Genomic DNA, 13,894 nt, shown 5'->3' with positions numbered 1-13,894 from the left:
CATTGGTTAACATGGATTATCACAGTATTCTAGGAACGATAAAGAACAAATGAGAAATACTGTCTGCCATTTTCTTGAGCGCAGCTATAGCAGACCTCCAAATAGCAATAGGGTGGTGGCATGTAAAACTGGACCACATAAAATTTGGTCATGAACCAGTCTCTGGACCTTCAGACAGAATTCAAAGGCCATCTCATTCTTACTCTTTTTTTCCTATTTACTGGAGACATTCTCAACAGAAACTCTCCATCTTTCTGAGAATTATATCAGTATTAAGGAATATGCATTAAGTGCAAATAATCAAGAATACCGAATCCCAAGGCAGGATGAGATATCCTTTTTTTAAGTTTTAAAACATTTATCTCTTTGCATGTTTCTTATCCTCCATGAAAACACTGATCTTTACAAAGCCCAGTATTTATTTTTAAAAACTACTAAACTTCATCCTTGTAAAAAGCTACATTGTGTATCAGAGATCTTAAATTATTGAATGCCAAGAATTTCAGTGATATGTGGGGGAAAATAGTTACTTGTGTACTATAAACTTAGAAGTTGGATAGAGGCATACAATAAAGCTTTGATAAGGAGCAAGAAAATAAGCAGATTTCCCTGATTTGTGTGTATTCAAAAGACACACTAAGACTGCCTACCATAGGAGTGCAGAAAAATTCTTTGAACTGTAAACTTTTTAGAACTAGCATTCTTCAGCTTATTCAGAAGTTCAACCAGCTGAAATAAGAAATTTGACCTAGGGCACGTCCCTTGTTGTGGAGAACAAAGTCGATGACCACTTTAAAGTTAATTCTGCTGCTGACTCATCTTCTATCCCAAGCATCCACAATGAGAAAATACGGCAGCAACTAACCACAAAAGATTTTGGGGCTAGCAGCTGTTAGCAAACCAAAGCCTACTGTGCAATTGTGGATCTGGAAATTTATAGGCTTGATTGAAAAGTGAACAAGTCTTCTGTGCTTTACAGTGCTGCTAAAGCATCATCATCTTTGATCTAGTTCCTCAGTTGTACCACTGGGACAAACATTTTCTGAGAGAAGGATAATACAGCCTGAATAGCTCTGTATTTTCCAAGTATGAAAATCATCCAGCTCAGTTTCTTTCAGATATATTCATTCCTCTAGGGCAGATGAGATATTTTCTTTCACTATTTAACAGTAGGGGGCATATTCAGTGTATGCCAGCAAAGTTTAATGAAATCAATGAAGTAGCACTGATTTGCAGTAATTGAGAGTCCGACCATGTGTTCTAATGCCAAAGAATCTGGATATTTCTAAGGGCTTATATTGCTTTCCTTTCTGGGAAGGAGGGGATGGGAAAGGAGGGGTTGGGGGGATCGGGAATCAAAATCCACTTGCTTTGTGGAATGGGGTTCCATCTAAGGTAGCAGATGCAAAAAAACACCTATACAGATATTTAAAAATCCTGACATTTTTCTTTCTGTCTTTGTAATTAAAATGTACTTTTTCTTGATGCGCCAGCCAAATTTCCACTCTTTACACTCCTATACAGGCTTTTCTCACCACTCTAAAATGAGAATGCAGCTAGAGTTTAGACACATCCTGTGAGTTGGTTTTGTTCTAAATGACTACTAGCTGCAAACATCAGAAGGCATTAGGGCCATGTAACCTGAACCACAATGTGGGCAGTAGAGTTTGCCGCACAGTGCAGTCAAGTGCTATTCATTTACGTGTGCTGAGAGGAATTTTTAAAAGCTAGTTATAACTATGATTAAGTGAAATCTGGGGCTAATGTTGCTGTGTCTAAATAGTCTTTAATCCACTGAATAGGAACAGTAGAGAAGTTAAGAGCTGATTTTACCACTTTTCAGCAAAATAATACAGCTGACAGGAACGAGTATAGTAAAAGGAACACATAAATAGTACTTTCTGACATCTGCTAATATTATGTTGAATGTAACCACTATGATTTGATAGGCACGCATGAAAATCTCATTGTGTAACGTTTTGAATGGCATTTGCACCTTGCAGATTAGATCTAGCATTTTGGTTTGTTCCTTGTATCAGGCTGATTGTGAACAAAGTGCTCTTCATCTGTTAAAATGCATTAGCTAAGTCTCTCATCCACAGAAATCAGGCTAGGAGACTTCTCTGCGGGAGGGGTTTAGATGTTGATGATCTCATCAACAAGTCTAATCCATCAGAATCTATCTTCAAATTCACAAAAACCACTCAGATTTACTTTCAAAGCAAGTTTTTCATCACATACCTCAAAAGCACAGGAATCGTCAATTTGGCAAATGAGGAAACTGAGACTCAAAAAGGTGAGACCTCAAGTTTTCAAGAGCAGGTGGTAACTTCAAGATTCTCAACAAGTTTGTCTCCTAGAAGGTAAGAGCTTTTCGGATGACACTGTGGAAGAAGAATGCATTGCATCTTGGGAAATGGTATGCATTTCCCAAGAGATTCAGTCCTCTAATGTTAGTTACTGCATAAACTATGTAGAAAGTGAATGCTACCACTACCCCTGTTCATTAATGCAAACCTACGACTCCTGTTGTGGTCTTTTATTTATGTGTATCACACAGTATTCAGTGTGATAAATACAGATATAGATATATTCTCAAAGCACAGCCATCATCTCAAGCCTTTCAGGTAGTTCAGAACTACAGATGCTAGTTTTGGATTTAAAATGCATTTTAACATGAAAACAGAGGTGCAGTTCTGGCCTACCACAACAGCAGTTGTTCTAGACACAAGCAGAAAACAAATGGGTAAAGACGAGGGCTGCATCTTCAGTCTTAGACATCAAAGTTCTTCTTGGATCCTTTCACAGAGCTTGACTCTAGTAACTGAGGTAGGATCACAAATAAGTTAGCTAAGATTCAGGTCCCATATACAGGTCTTCCAAATCCTTTTCTCTTTCAAATTTTCCCCCCATCTAATGTCCATGTTCTCACCATTCATTATCACCATTCTTGGCTCTTTTGTTTCTATATATGAATATTGCAAGTACACCATTAAGTAATTCAAAAGAATTATGACACTGGTTTTGTTCAAGCCAAACTTCAAATCTGCTTAAGACTTACCATTATTAACCAAATGTAGGGAATGAGCACCTAAGCATGATTTGAGAAGTATACTTATGGCAGATGCATGATAGGAATCCAAAGAAGACAGGTGTATTGGCTTGTCCTACAGAAACCTGTGGCATCATTATTGTGCATACACATGAAAGACTATACTGTAGGATTTTTAGTAATGCCAAACACTTTTTAATAGACAAGTGGATTCTTGTATTTCATTGAAGTCAATATACACCTTTAAACACATTTGAATCTACTGGAAAGAACAAGCCAGTTAAAATATTTTGCCAGCCCTCTGAAAAATCCAGAATGTACAGAAGCCATATTTTTAAGCCCATGCAAAACTATCATAATTGTCATTACTGCTATAAGGCAGAGGTAATGAAATGAAGGTGAATAGGATTTCAGGTACCTTTGGAAAGCCAAATGTTAAACACTTATTAGAATTACTCAATAATTACATTACAAAAAAACCCACCCCAAAACTAACCCAAAGAAATAGTCTTACTTCTACTGCACAGTCATGATGTTTTTGTGTACGTTTTTCCTATGGATACACTGATATTAGACCACAATTCTGAAAATAAATAAATAAATTTGCTTTTATATAATCTCCATTCTGCATTTCTACAAATCATGTTCCCTTCTTACCATTCCCATTCCCCCTTAATTAAGGAAAGTTAGACTTGATGCTCCTTCTTTCATAGACCACTTAATGCTGCATCATTCACTGCTAGCAGAAATCTAGCAGTCTTAACTAACACTGAGTTTATCACAGTAGCTGAAACATTTACGAAATCTTAACACATTTGCAAACACTTTTAGGATTAACTTTCCACGATTTTCCCAGCAGCTATGTGTACATAGCAGACACGTAGGCACATGCACATCAGGAAGATCCTCTAGTTAGCCAGTTACTGCCTGACTGCTGTGCACAGCAAAGTTCTTCAGGGCAAATGAGTCTTTGCCACCCTACACTTTTGCTCTCAGTTGGAAGTTCAGGCAGATGCTTCACCCTCAGGGCTGGGGACTCTCTCTCAATATATACACAGTAGGTTCATTACGCCAGACTTCATCCTCGAGTGAAAGCAGTCTATGACTTGTGCACCTGACATACTGTGATGAGACTGAAGTCCATCATCTGAGATGGATTTACCTACCTCTTCTGAAGTTACTTGCAGAAAAATGGAGATGGGAAAAGATCAGTCAGATTCTGAGTTCTCTCTACAATTTATCATTCCAACCTTCTTATGGAATCTGAAGACTTTTTCTCTATGAGCAGAAATACCCTCCTGGGAATTCTGAAATTAAGTTCTGGTAATTTTATTGTCAAATTCTTTACAAGTAATTTATGTTTAATGTTTGCATACACTATTTGATGTAGCTGTTTGCTAAGAAAATATTTATTAGGATTGGAAGTTTAACATAGTAAATCAAACACATAACATTCACTGGACTTCAAACATAGATATAAAATACCTTACAAAATTTGTTTATGAATTACACAAAGCAAATGCACAGGGTTTGTCTGTTTCTACACTGAATTAATCCCAAGCCAAAACCAAAAAACAACCCCTAAAAGATCACAAAAAAAGGCATGATAAACTGCATTTTTGTCATTGTTGCACTGCTATGTAATAAGCCCTTTTTACAAATGTTTACTCAATGTTAAAAAAATCAATTAAAATGTATTCCATCTAACAAAACTATTGGATTAAAATCTGATTTTTAACTGACTTTACACCATGAAATTCTATTAATAGAGGTAACTTAGTCACTTAGTTTAAAATATGGAGCGTAGAGATAGAAAAAATTAACCTTTAGTAGTCTTTAATATAAAATGCACTAAATTTTCCAAAATAAGATTACGACACACTAGTGCCAATTTATGCTGACAAAAGCTGATATCAGCTTCTTTCTAACTAAAATTCATTTCACAATACCTTTATATATTACATGAATATTCAAGTAAACTATTTAAAAATATTTAAAAATGCAAAAACTGAATTATACAGTGTTTCAGAGAGATGGTTAATTTGGGAATGCTGTCATGTCCAACTATATTTATAGATATATTTTTTCTTGTTTTTAAGACCATCATGATACTACCTGATATGAACATTTTATATTTCTCAATGTATAACTTCAAAAACATTATAAGGATTTAACATATCACCATGTACTTTTTCATCACTGTTTCTGTGTGTACTGTGTGACACTGAATCACCTTACTGGCTTCTCTTTGTAAAGTGCTGAGTAACAGCCAAATTACATCAGATTTAAATGGATTTAAATGGAGATGATGGTGCTCAGTGTCTTACCAAAGAAATCACCATTAAACTGCTATAATCAAATAATAAAATAATAAAAAAAAGTTCAGCTGAGTAGCACATGTGTTCACCAGTGTCAAATCTCTAACAAAACCCTGAAAGACAAACAATGTATTTCTTGCAGGCTGCATTCTTTATATCCATCAGCTGCAAGGATATTACAATATTTTATTAATGATTCAAACACTGGACACCTTCTCTGGTTGAAGGCAAGTTGCTCACTAGTTTTGGTCAAGTGGCTTTTGGGAAACTTTCAGAGCAAAATAACCCAGCAACAGGAAACTGGAATGGAAAATGCCAACCATGCACAGTTACATTACTGCAGGAATTGAGTAACATGCAAGACAAAGAAAAAGTCAGAACATACCAAAGTAGCAATGGTTAAGAAGTTAGTAAAGTTTTTTCACAGTGTTTCATACAGCCTTTTACTTTAACACAAGTGCATCACTTACCACCACTATTGCTCAGACATTTTAAAACATCTCTTGGCCATGCAGATCAGTTTGAGAAGAAAACAGCAAATTACACATCTTAGGCATTTTTTAGACATTAAGTACAACTTATAATTTTATTTTTATATTCAGTCTTATCAAACAGATGTTTTCAAGTTATATTCATTCTAAGTGTTGGGCTTTAACATTCCTTCCAATTTTGTTGGATCCTGAGTGCTAAATGCCCAAAGAACTGGCCAAATATACAAAGCTAAGCTTTGTTCAAATTGCCAAGTTATTACATAAAGAGAAGGTATAGAGAATTTCTTGTTAGCACTCCTAAATGTCTTTCTTCCTAACCTTGAGATGATCCTAACCTCGAGATGGTTTTATTCAGTTGTTCACATACATCTCTGCCTCCAGGAAACATTACTCTACTAGGGTGATTTATGAAGAAGTAAAACTAGACTCAGGAACACCACTGACTTTTTTTTTTTCTCTGTCCAAAAAAAGAAAATACACATTTTTTCCCCATTTGGCAAATTCTATTTGACGCCACATCACCACCACTCAACATTAACTCATACAACAGAGACTTACTCCACTGTCAGACACAGCAGGGGAAAAATGTCCAGAGGATAAACGGGAGGCTCTTTATCAGATATAATTGCTTGCTCATAAGGAGAGAATCCAGCTTCCCCTTAGTTATGTTTTTATAAATTAATAATTTGTTAAAATCATAGTCACAAGAATTTTAGCTATAACACAAAATTCAAGTTTAAAAAAAAACCCAAGAATAAATTAGTTACAGCCTTGTAAACAATTGTTCATTTATGTAACATACTTGGGGGAAAAAAATTCCTCTATATAATAAATCAGACAGTACAAGGCACACATCACACTTAAGAATTCAAAGTGATAAAACCAGCAGATGCCTTCATCTTCTTTTTTCGCTGGTGTAATTGTGCTATAGACACTGTAAAAATATGTAGATTTTTGTTTACATTACAGTCATTTGAAAATATTTCATGACTGTGCTTTTTCTGGCAAAATATTTGTGCTATTTTACAGTACAGTATGATTTGAATCTCTTGGAATGAATCTTCTCAAATGTTCTCTACAAAGCTGCCAGGGAAAAGGCCAGTCTTTCCGTTTCGTTGCAGAGTGCCTTTGAACCAGCCATCCTCGCGTTTTTTGTGTACAAAAACAATGTCACCTTCCTTAAGTTCAAGTTCTGCTTCACTCTGAGGAGGATAGGATACCACAACCCTGTACCTGTGTAATTAGAAAAAAACACCGTTTAAGTTCTTTTTTTTCACCTTTTTTTTTTTTAAACCAACACTTTTAAAAGCCTGTTAAAGCTCATGAAAACAGAAAACTGCCTAGAACTGTTTCCAGAGTACATAATAACTATGTCTTGAACAGATAATAACAATAGCAACATAAGAAATTTAAGTCAAAATGCATACATCTCCTATCAATTTTTTCTCGCCAAGATCCCTATAAAAATCCAGACAATGGTTAAATAACAGGAGAAAACTGTAATTATTTTTTTCAATATAAATTTGCAGACTCTTCCAGTCAGCATGATTCAACAATAATCAAAGCTTTCACAGCAGTAACTAAGCATAATTTTACAACTGTATGTTTAATATGATATTATCCCAGGAATGGCTCTTCAGGAAAGGCACAGAACTAAAAGAAGGAACAAAACCTATTAATTTGCATTGCTCTTTTAAATTATTTTCATTTTTCTTAGAAACTTTTCAGGATAGAACATGCCATCTTATTTGGACACAGTTTCACAATTTGTATACTACTATATTAAAAATACACATTTTTAAAAGTGTTCAATTCAACAGTTTTCTTAAGCATCTGACACAAAGAAAAGTGTATTTTCTGAGTTTGTCATAGCAAAATTACTTTTCAAATATGAGTGCATTAAAAAGAGGCTACACTCTTCTATCTCTATTTTTAAACATGCATAACACCACTCAGTCTCTTCTACCGTGGTTTCAGTTCACATCAACCTAAAATTTAGGTGTTGCAGCTCTGCAGACAATCATGTCAGCTTCTTGATCAAGTTTTATGACAGATATTATAACTCAGTTCTTAGCTATACAACCAATAATGTCTGCATGATGAAATCAAATAGAATCGATGGCTGACTGTAAAATTTAAAAGCTTTTAAAGTTAAGAGCGTTAAAGGCAGTGCTAGGAAATCTGCTGGGGAAAATAGAATTTTCCATTAAAATCAGAACATTTTGCACTCATGAAGATTATTTCATAGATTACAATAACCATTATCTTAATAAGTTTAAAATAATTTATTATCTTAATAGACTAAAATAAATTAACAATCTGATGAAAAGACAAAAGAACAAGATACAGTCTAGTAAAGGATGGAATACCAATTCCAGCTCATTATACCCATAATAATATTGAACCAGAGAAAGATACTGTATTGTAGTAGTACATTTTGCTTAAGAACATATAAAACAAAAATGAAGTCTGTCCAGATAGTTAAAAGTATTCAGAAAAGAGTAGCAACACTTTATAAATAATTAAAGTTTCTTGGGAAATCTACGTATAGCAAATCATATTTGGACCTAATCAGTTGTCAAATGTTATTTACTAGTGACTTATAAACTAGGACTGTTTCAGTCATGGCACTCCCCAGATTTCAGAGGACTGGAATTATTAGATTCATGCTTCATAAAAGCTACCAATCCAATTACAAGATTTATTAGTGCGCAGCTTCAGAATGCTCCACATCCAACCTAGGCCTGCACTAACTTCTGCTGTGGGCAACCTGGGTTTTAATGCTGACTCAGGAAATAAGAATCAAATATTTTTAATAGACTGTAAGTTTTATTGAGACTGTAAACTACATGAGTTAAAACAATAGTCTTTACTCAGGCAGGACAAGGACAAGATAGAGAAGAATAAAGAACTGCAATAAAGCTGTGAAAAACTTCTACTGTTGTTTATAAGTAGGTTGCTTCCAGGCTGAAAATTAACCAGCACACTACATAGCACTAATTTTATCCAAAAGAGGGCCTGTTTAAAAAATGAGTTTTAAGAAAGAATACCTGCCTGCCTTATACTGCACTCTGTCAAATGCTGCCCTGTAAACATTTGACTCAAAACATGTTTGGTTTTATTTTCTAATTCTGTCAGTAACCTCTGTGCTCCCCTGAATTGATAGACTAGTCTGTTCTGCTGCTGCTGCTTGCTGAGTGTTAAAACAAACAGCTTTGCAAAAACCCACCTTCTCTTTGCCCTCCCTAGAGGATCACCAGCTAGCACAGAAATGCTGTTGTCCTGAGCTTTCCATACCGTGTTGAGCAACCTCAACACTGCAGTAATTTGGTACTTCTCATCAAATTTTAGCTTCCTGACTATTTTGATATCAATCTTGTAATCTAATGTCTAAAACAGAGCACAGCACTGTTGTTTTTAAAATGCTATTTTAGTAATATTTTTCAATGTTTCATGAGAAGAAACCCATCTGGATTTGCACCTGTAAATCACATGTTCCTCCTCAAATTTTATGCCACATTTTACAAACTCTATTTGCCTAAAGAGGGGTGATCAGATCCAGACCCATCACACATTCACACAGCTGTCTATCTAGATCACCCTGAATCAGCTGTGGAACAAAAACTATTTTTCCATTATTAATTTCATCATCAACAACATACTGCCAAAACTACCAATTTCATGCAGAGTAAAGAGCTTATGCTTCAGCTCAAAAGTTCATTGCAAGGTCCCTGGAGAAAAATAATCATATTTACTAAGCATGACCTATGTTTTGGAAAAAACACGCTCATTCCCACATGTTTGAATCTTCCTTATTTGTCTCCTTATTCAGTATTTCCAAATGTTTTCAATGTCTGAAGGTCAAATTTGCAGATCTTTTGTGGTCATCTAATCTTAATATTTTACATACACCTAAGCTTTACAACTATGAGTTTTCTTCTTTCTTTTTTTCTTTAACTGTCTTATATTATTTTTCATTAATGTTCAAAATATTATCCCAGTTATTTTTAATCAGCTAGTGATAGAATGTTAATATTATAAAAATGAAAGTACTTTAGTTTTCCAGAAGTAACCACTATATTTACCATCAGTTCTTTGCTAATATTCTTAATGTGTCTGGCCATATCCCACAGTGCCTTTGCTTTGTATTTGTGAATTTATTTTTTATTTTGAGGAGGATCGTGATCTGTCTTCACATTTTTCCATTCTACTTTTTATTTTTAATATTAGCATTTCTCACATTTTTCAGTAACATGGAAAAGATTGTATCTTTCATGTGTTTCTCCCTGTCTTCATTGCTTCTGTTTCACTGGACACAAAATACTGCTTTTCTTCCCAGATAGTTGTAGCTGATTTTTGGACAATTATCTGTGGTTTGCCTGATCATCAAGTGGATAAAAATACTTTTCACATGCAGAAAATTTTAGCTAAGGAAAACACAGAATGTTGGAATTACTATCATTACACAAGTTAAACTCATACTTTTCCTTGCACTTTGAATTTTTACTTTTCAGCTCGTCTGTGCCCTGCTGTTGAGCATCTCTTCTGTCTGCTGAGTGGGTGCCTTGACTCCTACAGATAACCAACACAGGGCAGACTGATTCTCAGCATTTAATTAACAGCATTAAATGCTGCCAGATGTGGTAAGACTTGCTGCCCTCTAAAGCCACTGGCTTGCTCACTGGGAGCAGATGTTACACCAGTCATTTTGTGGTGGATAAAATGACTTGGGGTCACTTTAATCACAGAACAAAATTACTGCTGTCCTCCACTCTAACTGTATGAAGAATTCATTTTATAGTTTACGATATGCAGTGATGTGTATTTAGGTTCAACTTCAGGTCTTTAACACCATTGTGGGGTACTGGGTAGTTTATTATTACAGTGCTGTGTATTTAATGTAAAATTTAAGGCTATTTAAGAAGCCTTTACCTCTAAAAGAGAAAGCTCATGAAAAGAGCTTGCCACTTTAACTCTTGTCATGGAAAAAACTAAACTCCTCAGATAAAGAAATTCCTGTATATTCATAGCAGAGCATGTCTCACTCTGGGAATTGCAGGGAGTTGAGTCTATCTTTTTAAAGAAAAGACAGTGATCATCGGCCTTGTCAGCGCCACATCAATACAAGAAATCACAACACCCCAAGACAACTTGTGTCTTGTCTGGAGAATTAGAAGAAATGACTGAACTCCACTGCAGAGTCTCAAGGTGACAGGAATTCTCCAAACTCTAATCAAGGCTTGGCAGAAATTTCTGTTAAACATCTCTGCTCCTTCTGTACAAGGAACATATGAAAGACCATGGACCACAGCAAGCAACCAACATAGTACATAGGAGGAGAATGAATATAGGAATGGGAACAACAGAGAAGATCTGCAGTAATAAGATTTAAGAGAATGTCACAATCTTCCCTTCCTTTAGTGAAATGGCCAATGGTGGTAAGTATCCATCTGCAAACATGTGTCACTGAGAGCTTGTTTACTATCAAACAAATCAAATGTCCATCCACTTATTCGGTATGATTGGAAAAAAGTTCACAAGCTTTACTTCTAATTTTCTGCAGAACATACAGGAAAGACATACCCTTGGACAACCTGCAGTTCTAGTGAATGGAGAAACAATGGGATTACCATAAAAATTTGATATAGAATCTTAAAGGAAGCAAGGACTTCGAGGAAAATTATGTATCCAAACCAGGAACATTTTCAAGTGCTTTCCAGAGTTAAGCCAGCCTCTTTTGCTCCTAATTTATGCAGAATAATCAGCAGAATATGACTCCTAAATCCTCTAGACACCTTTCAAAATAAAACTCGAACACTAATATTACACTGCAAAGCCAGAGTCAGAATAGAAAAAGTACTGTTTCTTTTTCCAGTCAGATTGTAATCTGAGATTGGAGCTGTGAGATTTAAGAACAGAATAATCCTAACAAGAGCTTTTTATTGACTTTCTACTCAAGAATATTTTCGTCCTCAACTCAAAATTTTCACTGAAGATGCCATTGCGTCATAAGCATGATTCTTACCCACCCCGTCTTCCAAAATGCTGAAGAGTAATCAATGGTTATAAATTACGTTGAAGATATTGGGTACCATGGAAATTTTAAGTATTATTAACCAACACATTTTAAGCAATTCAGCCAAAGGAAATTTGCACATCAGCTCAGGAAAAACATTAACCCTGTCCTGAAAAGGATAAAGGGAACCCAGATGAAATTCTATTTAAATACACTGACAAAAATGTAACAATTCTGCATGACCACCAATGAGAATGATCTTGTATTAGCAGTTCTCCCGTAGCAATTATCACTTAAAAAATATTTTTTAACATTTAACATTAAGAGAATGTTTGAGTATATGTTATTACTAGATCAATAAAAATACACAGCATCATTTTCTTTAAGGAGTTCTGAGAAAAAAATTTTCCACCATGGAAATAAAAAACCTATTTTTTTGTGAGGATAGAATTACACTAATATGCACCGGCCATGCCAGAATGAATTTGGTATTATTTTCACATTCAAAGCATAAAAACATATTACTGTGCTAAACAGACTTACAATAATGTGAAAATAAGTAATGTTATTCTTAGAGAAAAGTCTTTCAGGTTTTATTTCCCATTTCTAAGTGTAAATCTACTTCAGAAATTCAGCATGAAATAGAAATTTCCTGCAATGAAATTGCACAGAAACAGTAATAACCTTTTCAAAAATATTAAAGGTATGACAGAAGTGAACTAAAAGACACATAGAAAGTTATATATTGTCGGGATCTTAATGTATGGGTATAGCTTAAGATCAGTGGGCCTCTGGAAGTACAACAGCATGCTCACACACGTGAGTTAATAGTATCAAAACAAAGTTTACAATAGTCAGCTTGAATCAGTTCAGTTCTAGGGCTGTTAACATTACAATTCTACTATTTTTTCCCTCTACACAAAATCTCGTATCTACTGCAAAAAAAGATCCTATGGTGCTCTTCATACTGCTTGTCTGCTACCAGGAATAATAAAAGAGACAGTAAAAGAGACAGAAAACTGCCACTTCCTTCACAGTTTGTGCAACCTACTGAGGACTTGGAAACTGGAAAACAACAGATGGACACAAAAGTGAGGGAACTTTTAAGCAACTGCCTGTCAGTTTCAGAGTCAAGACAACTATATGTTTTTCAGACTCACTTGCCAGAACACAGAGTCTGCCCTAGAGCTTGTTGTATGGAGTGCACAGTCACGGGGCATTTAGGCAGTAAAAGTATCTTTGCAAGGGCTCAAGAAATCACATATTAAGAAGCCTACACATAGATAAAGGTCTCATTCATCATATATTTAGGTTGGCAGTTATGCACTGCTAATAATCTTAAAGGACTAACCTGATATTCATAAATGCAAGAATATAATGTGCAAAATAGGATGCCTATTTTATCTACTTCACTTTTCATACCAAACCTGTGATCATCATATTTAAGTGTCTATTCATTCAAAAACTTTCAAGTAATACAAAAAGTAAACAAATATAAACATGAGTATTGGTTGATAAGTAAATAAAGTATTGTTAAAAAATAACTTTCATCTTGCTATAAAATCTCAGCATTTTGAAGCAGCTCTGATATATACTACAAGTGTCTGAGAATGGATTTTTTCCTTGGCTTGCCCAAGTCTAGCTGCATAGGATACTTTACCTTTCACAGACAAGAGGCCTGGATTCATTCAGGACCGGACCGAGCGACGAGCAAGGCTGCCGAGGTGGTGGTGCTATTGGAATAGAGGAATCCAGGGAACTTGTTTTCCGATGCAATGATTCCTGTGCCAGCCCAGAGGCCTCGCTGTCGGTGGGACACGGTCCAGCTTTGTTGTGAGCGCCTGCTGATGGAAGCTCTGGCCCCACTGCACCTTGCAGGGCTAACTCAGCGGCTGCTTGCTCAGCCTCCAGCGTTGGTGATGCTGGAGGTGACAATCGAGGCTTGCGTTTAGTGGATGCTCCAGAAAGTAGTTTCAGCAAACCTTTTTTTTCTTTCTGTAAACCAAAAGCAGTGCCT

General features: G+C 35.5%; 1 protein-coding gene across 3 annotated transcripts in view; it reads right to left on the bottom strand.

Annotated features, from left to right (window-relative positions):
* Nucleotides 1-4,365: 4,365 nt before the first annotated feature.
* The window catches only part of SH3RF1 (SH3 domain containing ring finger 1), an 84,711-nt gene continuing 75,182 nt past the window's right edge, over nt 4,366-13,894 (bottom strand). For all 3 annotated transcript variants that reach the window (XM_027635996.1, XM_027635993.1, XM_027635995.1), the window contains exons 11-12: nt 13,538-13,872; nt 4,366-7,094 (exon numbers count right to left, since the gene is read on the bottom strand). In XM_027635996.1, the coding sequence (XP_027491797.1) occupies nt 6,926-7,094; nt 13,538-13,872 (504 nt within the window). In that variant the 3' untranslated portion in view covers nt 4,366-6,925. The remainder of the gene's footprint in view (nt 7,095-13,537; nt 13,873-13,894) is intronic.

The sequence above is a fragment of the Corapipo altera genome, unplaced genomic scaffold, assembly GCF_003945725.1.
Source record: "Corapipo altera isolate COAL_440 unplaced genomic scaffold, ASM394572v1 22b, whole genome shotgun sequence".
NCBI classification, from domain to species: Eukaryota; Metazoa; Chordata; class Aves; order Passeriformes; family Pipridae; genus Corapipo; species Corapipo altera.
This window is presented reverse-complemented; position numbering and strand designations above follow the sequence as displayed.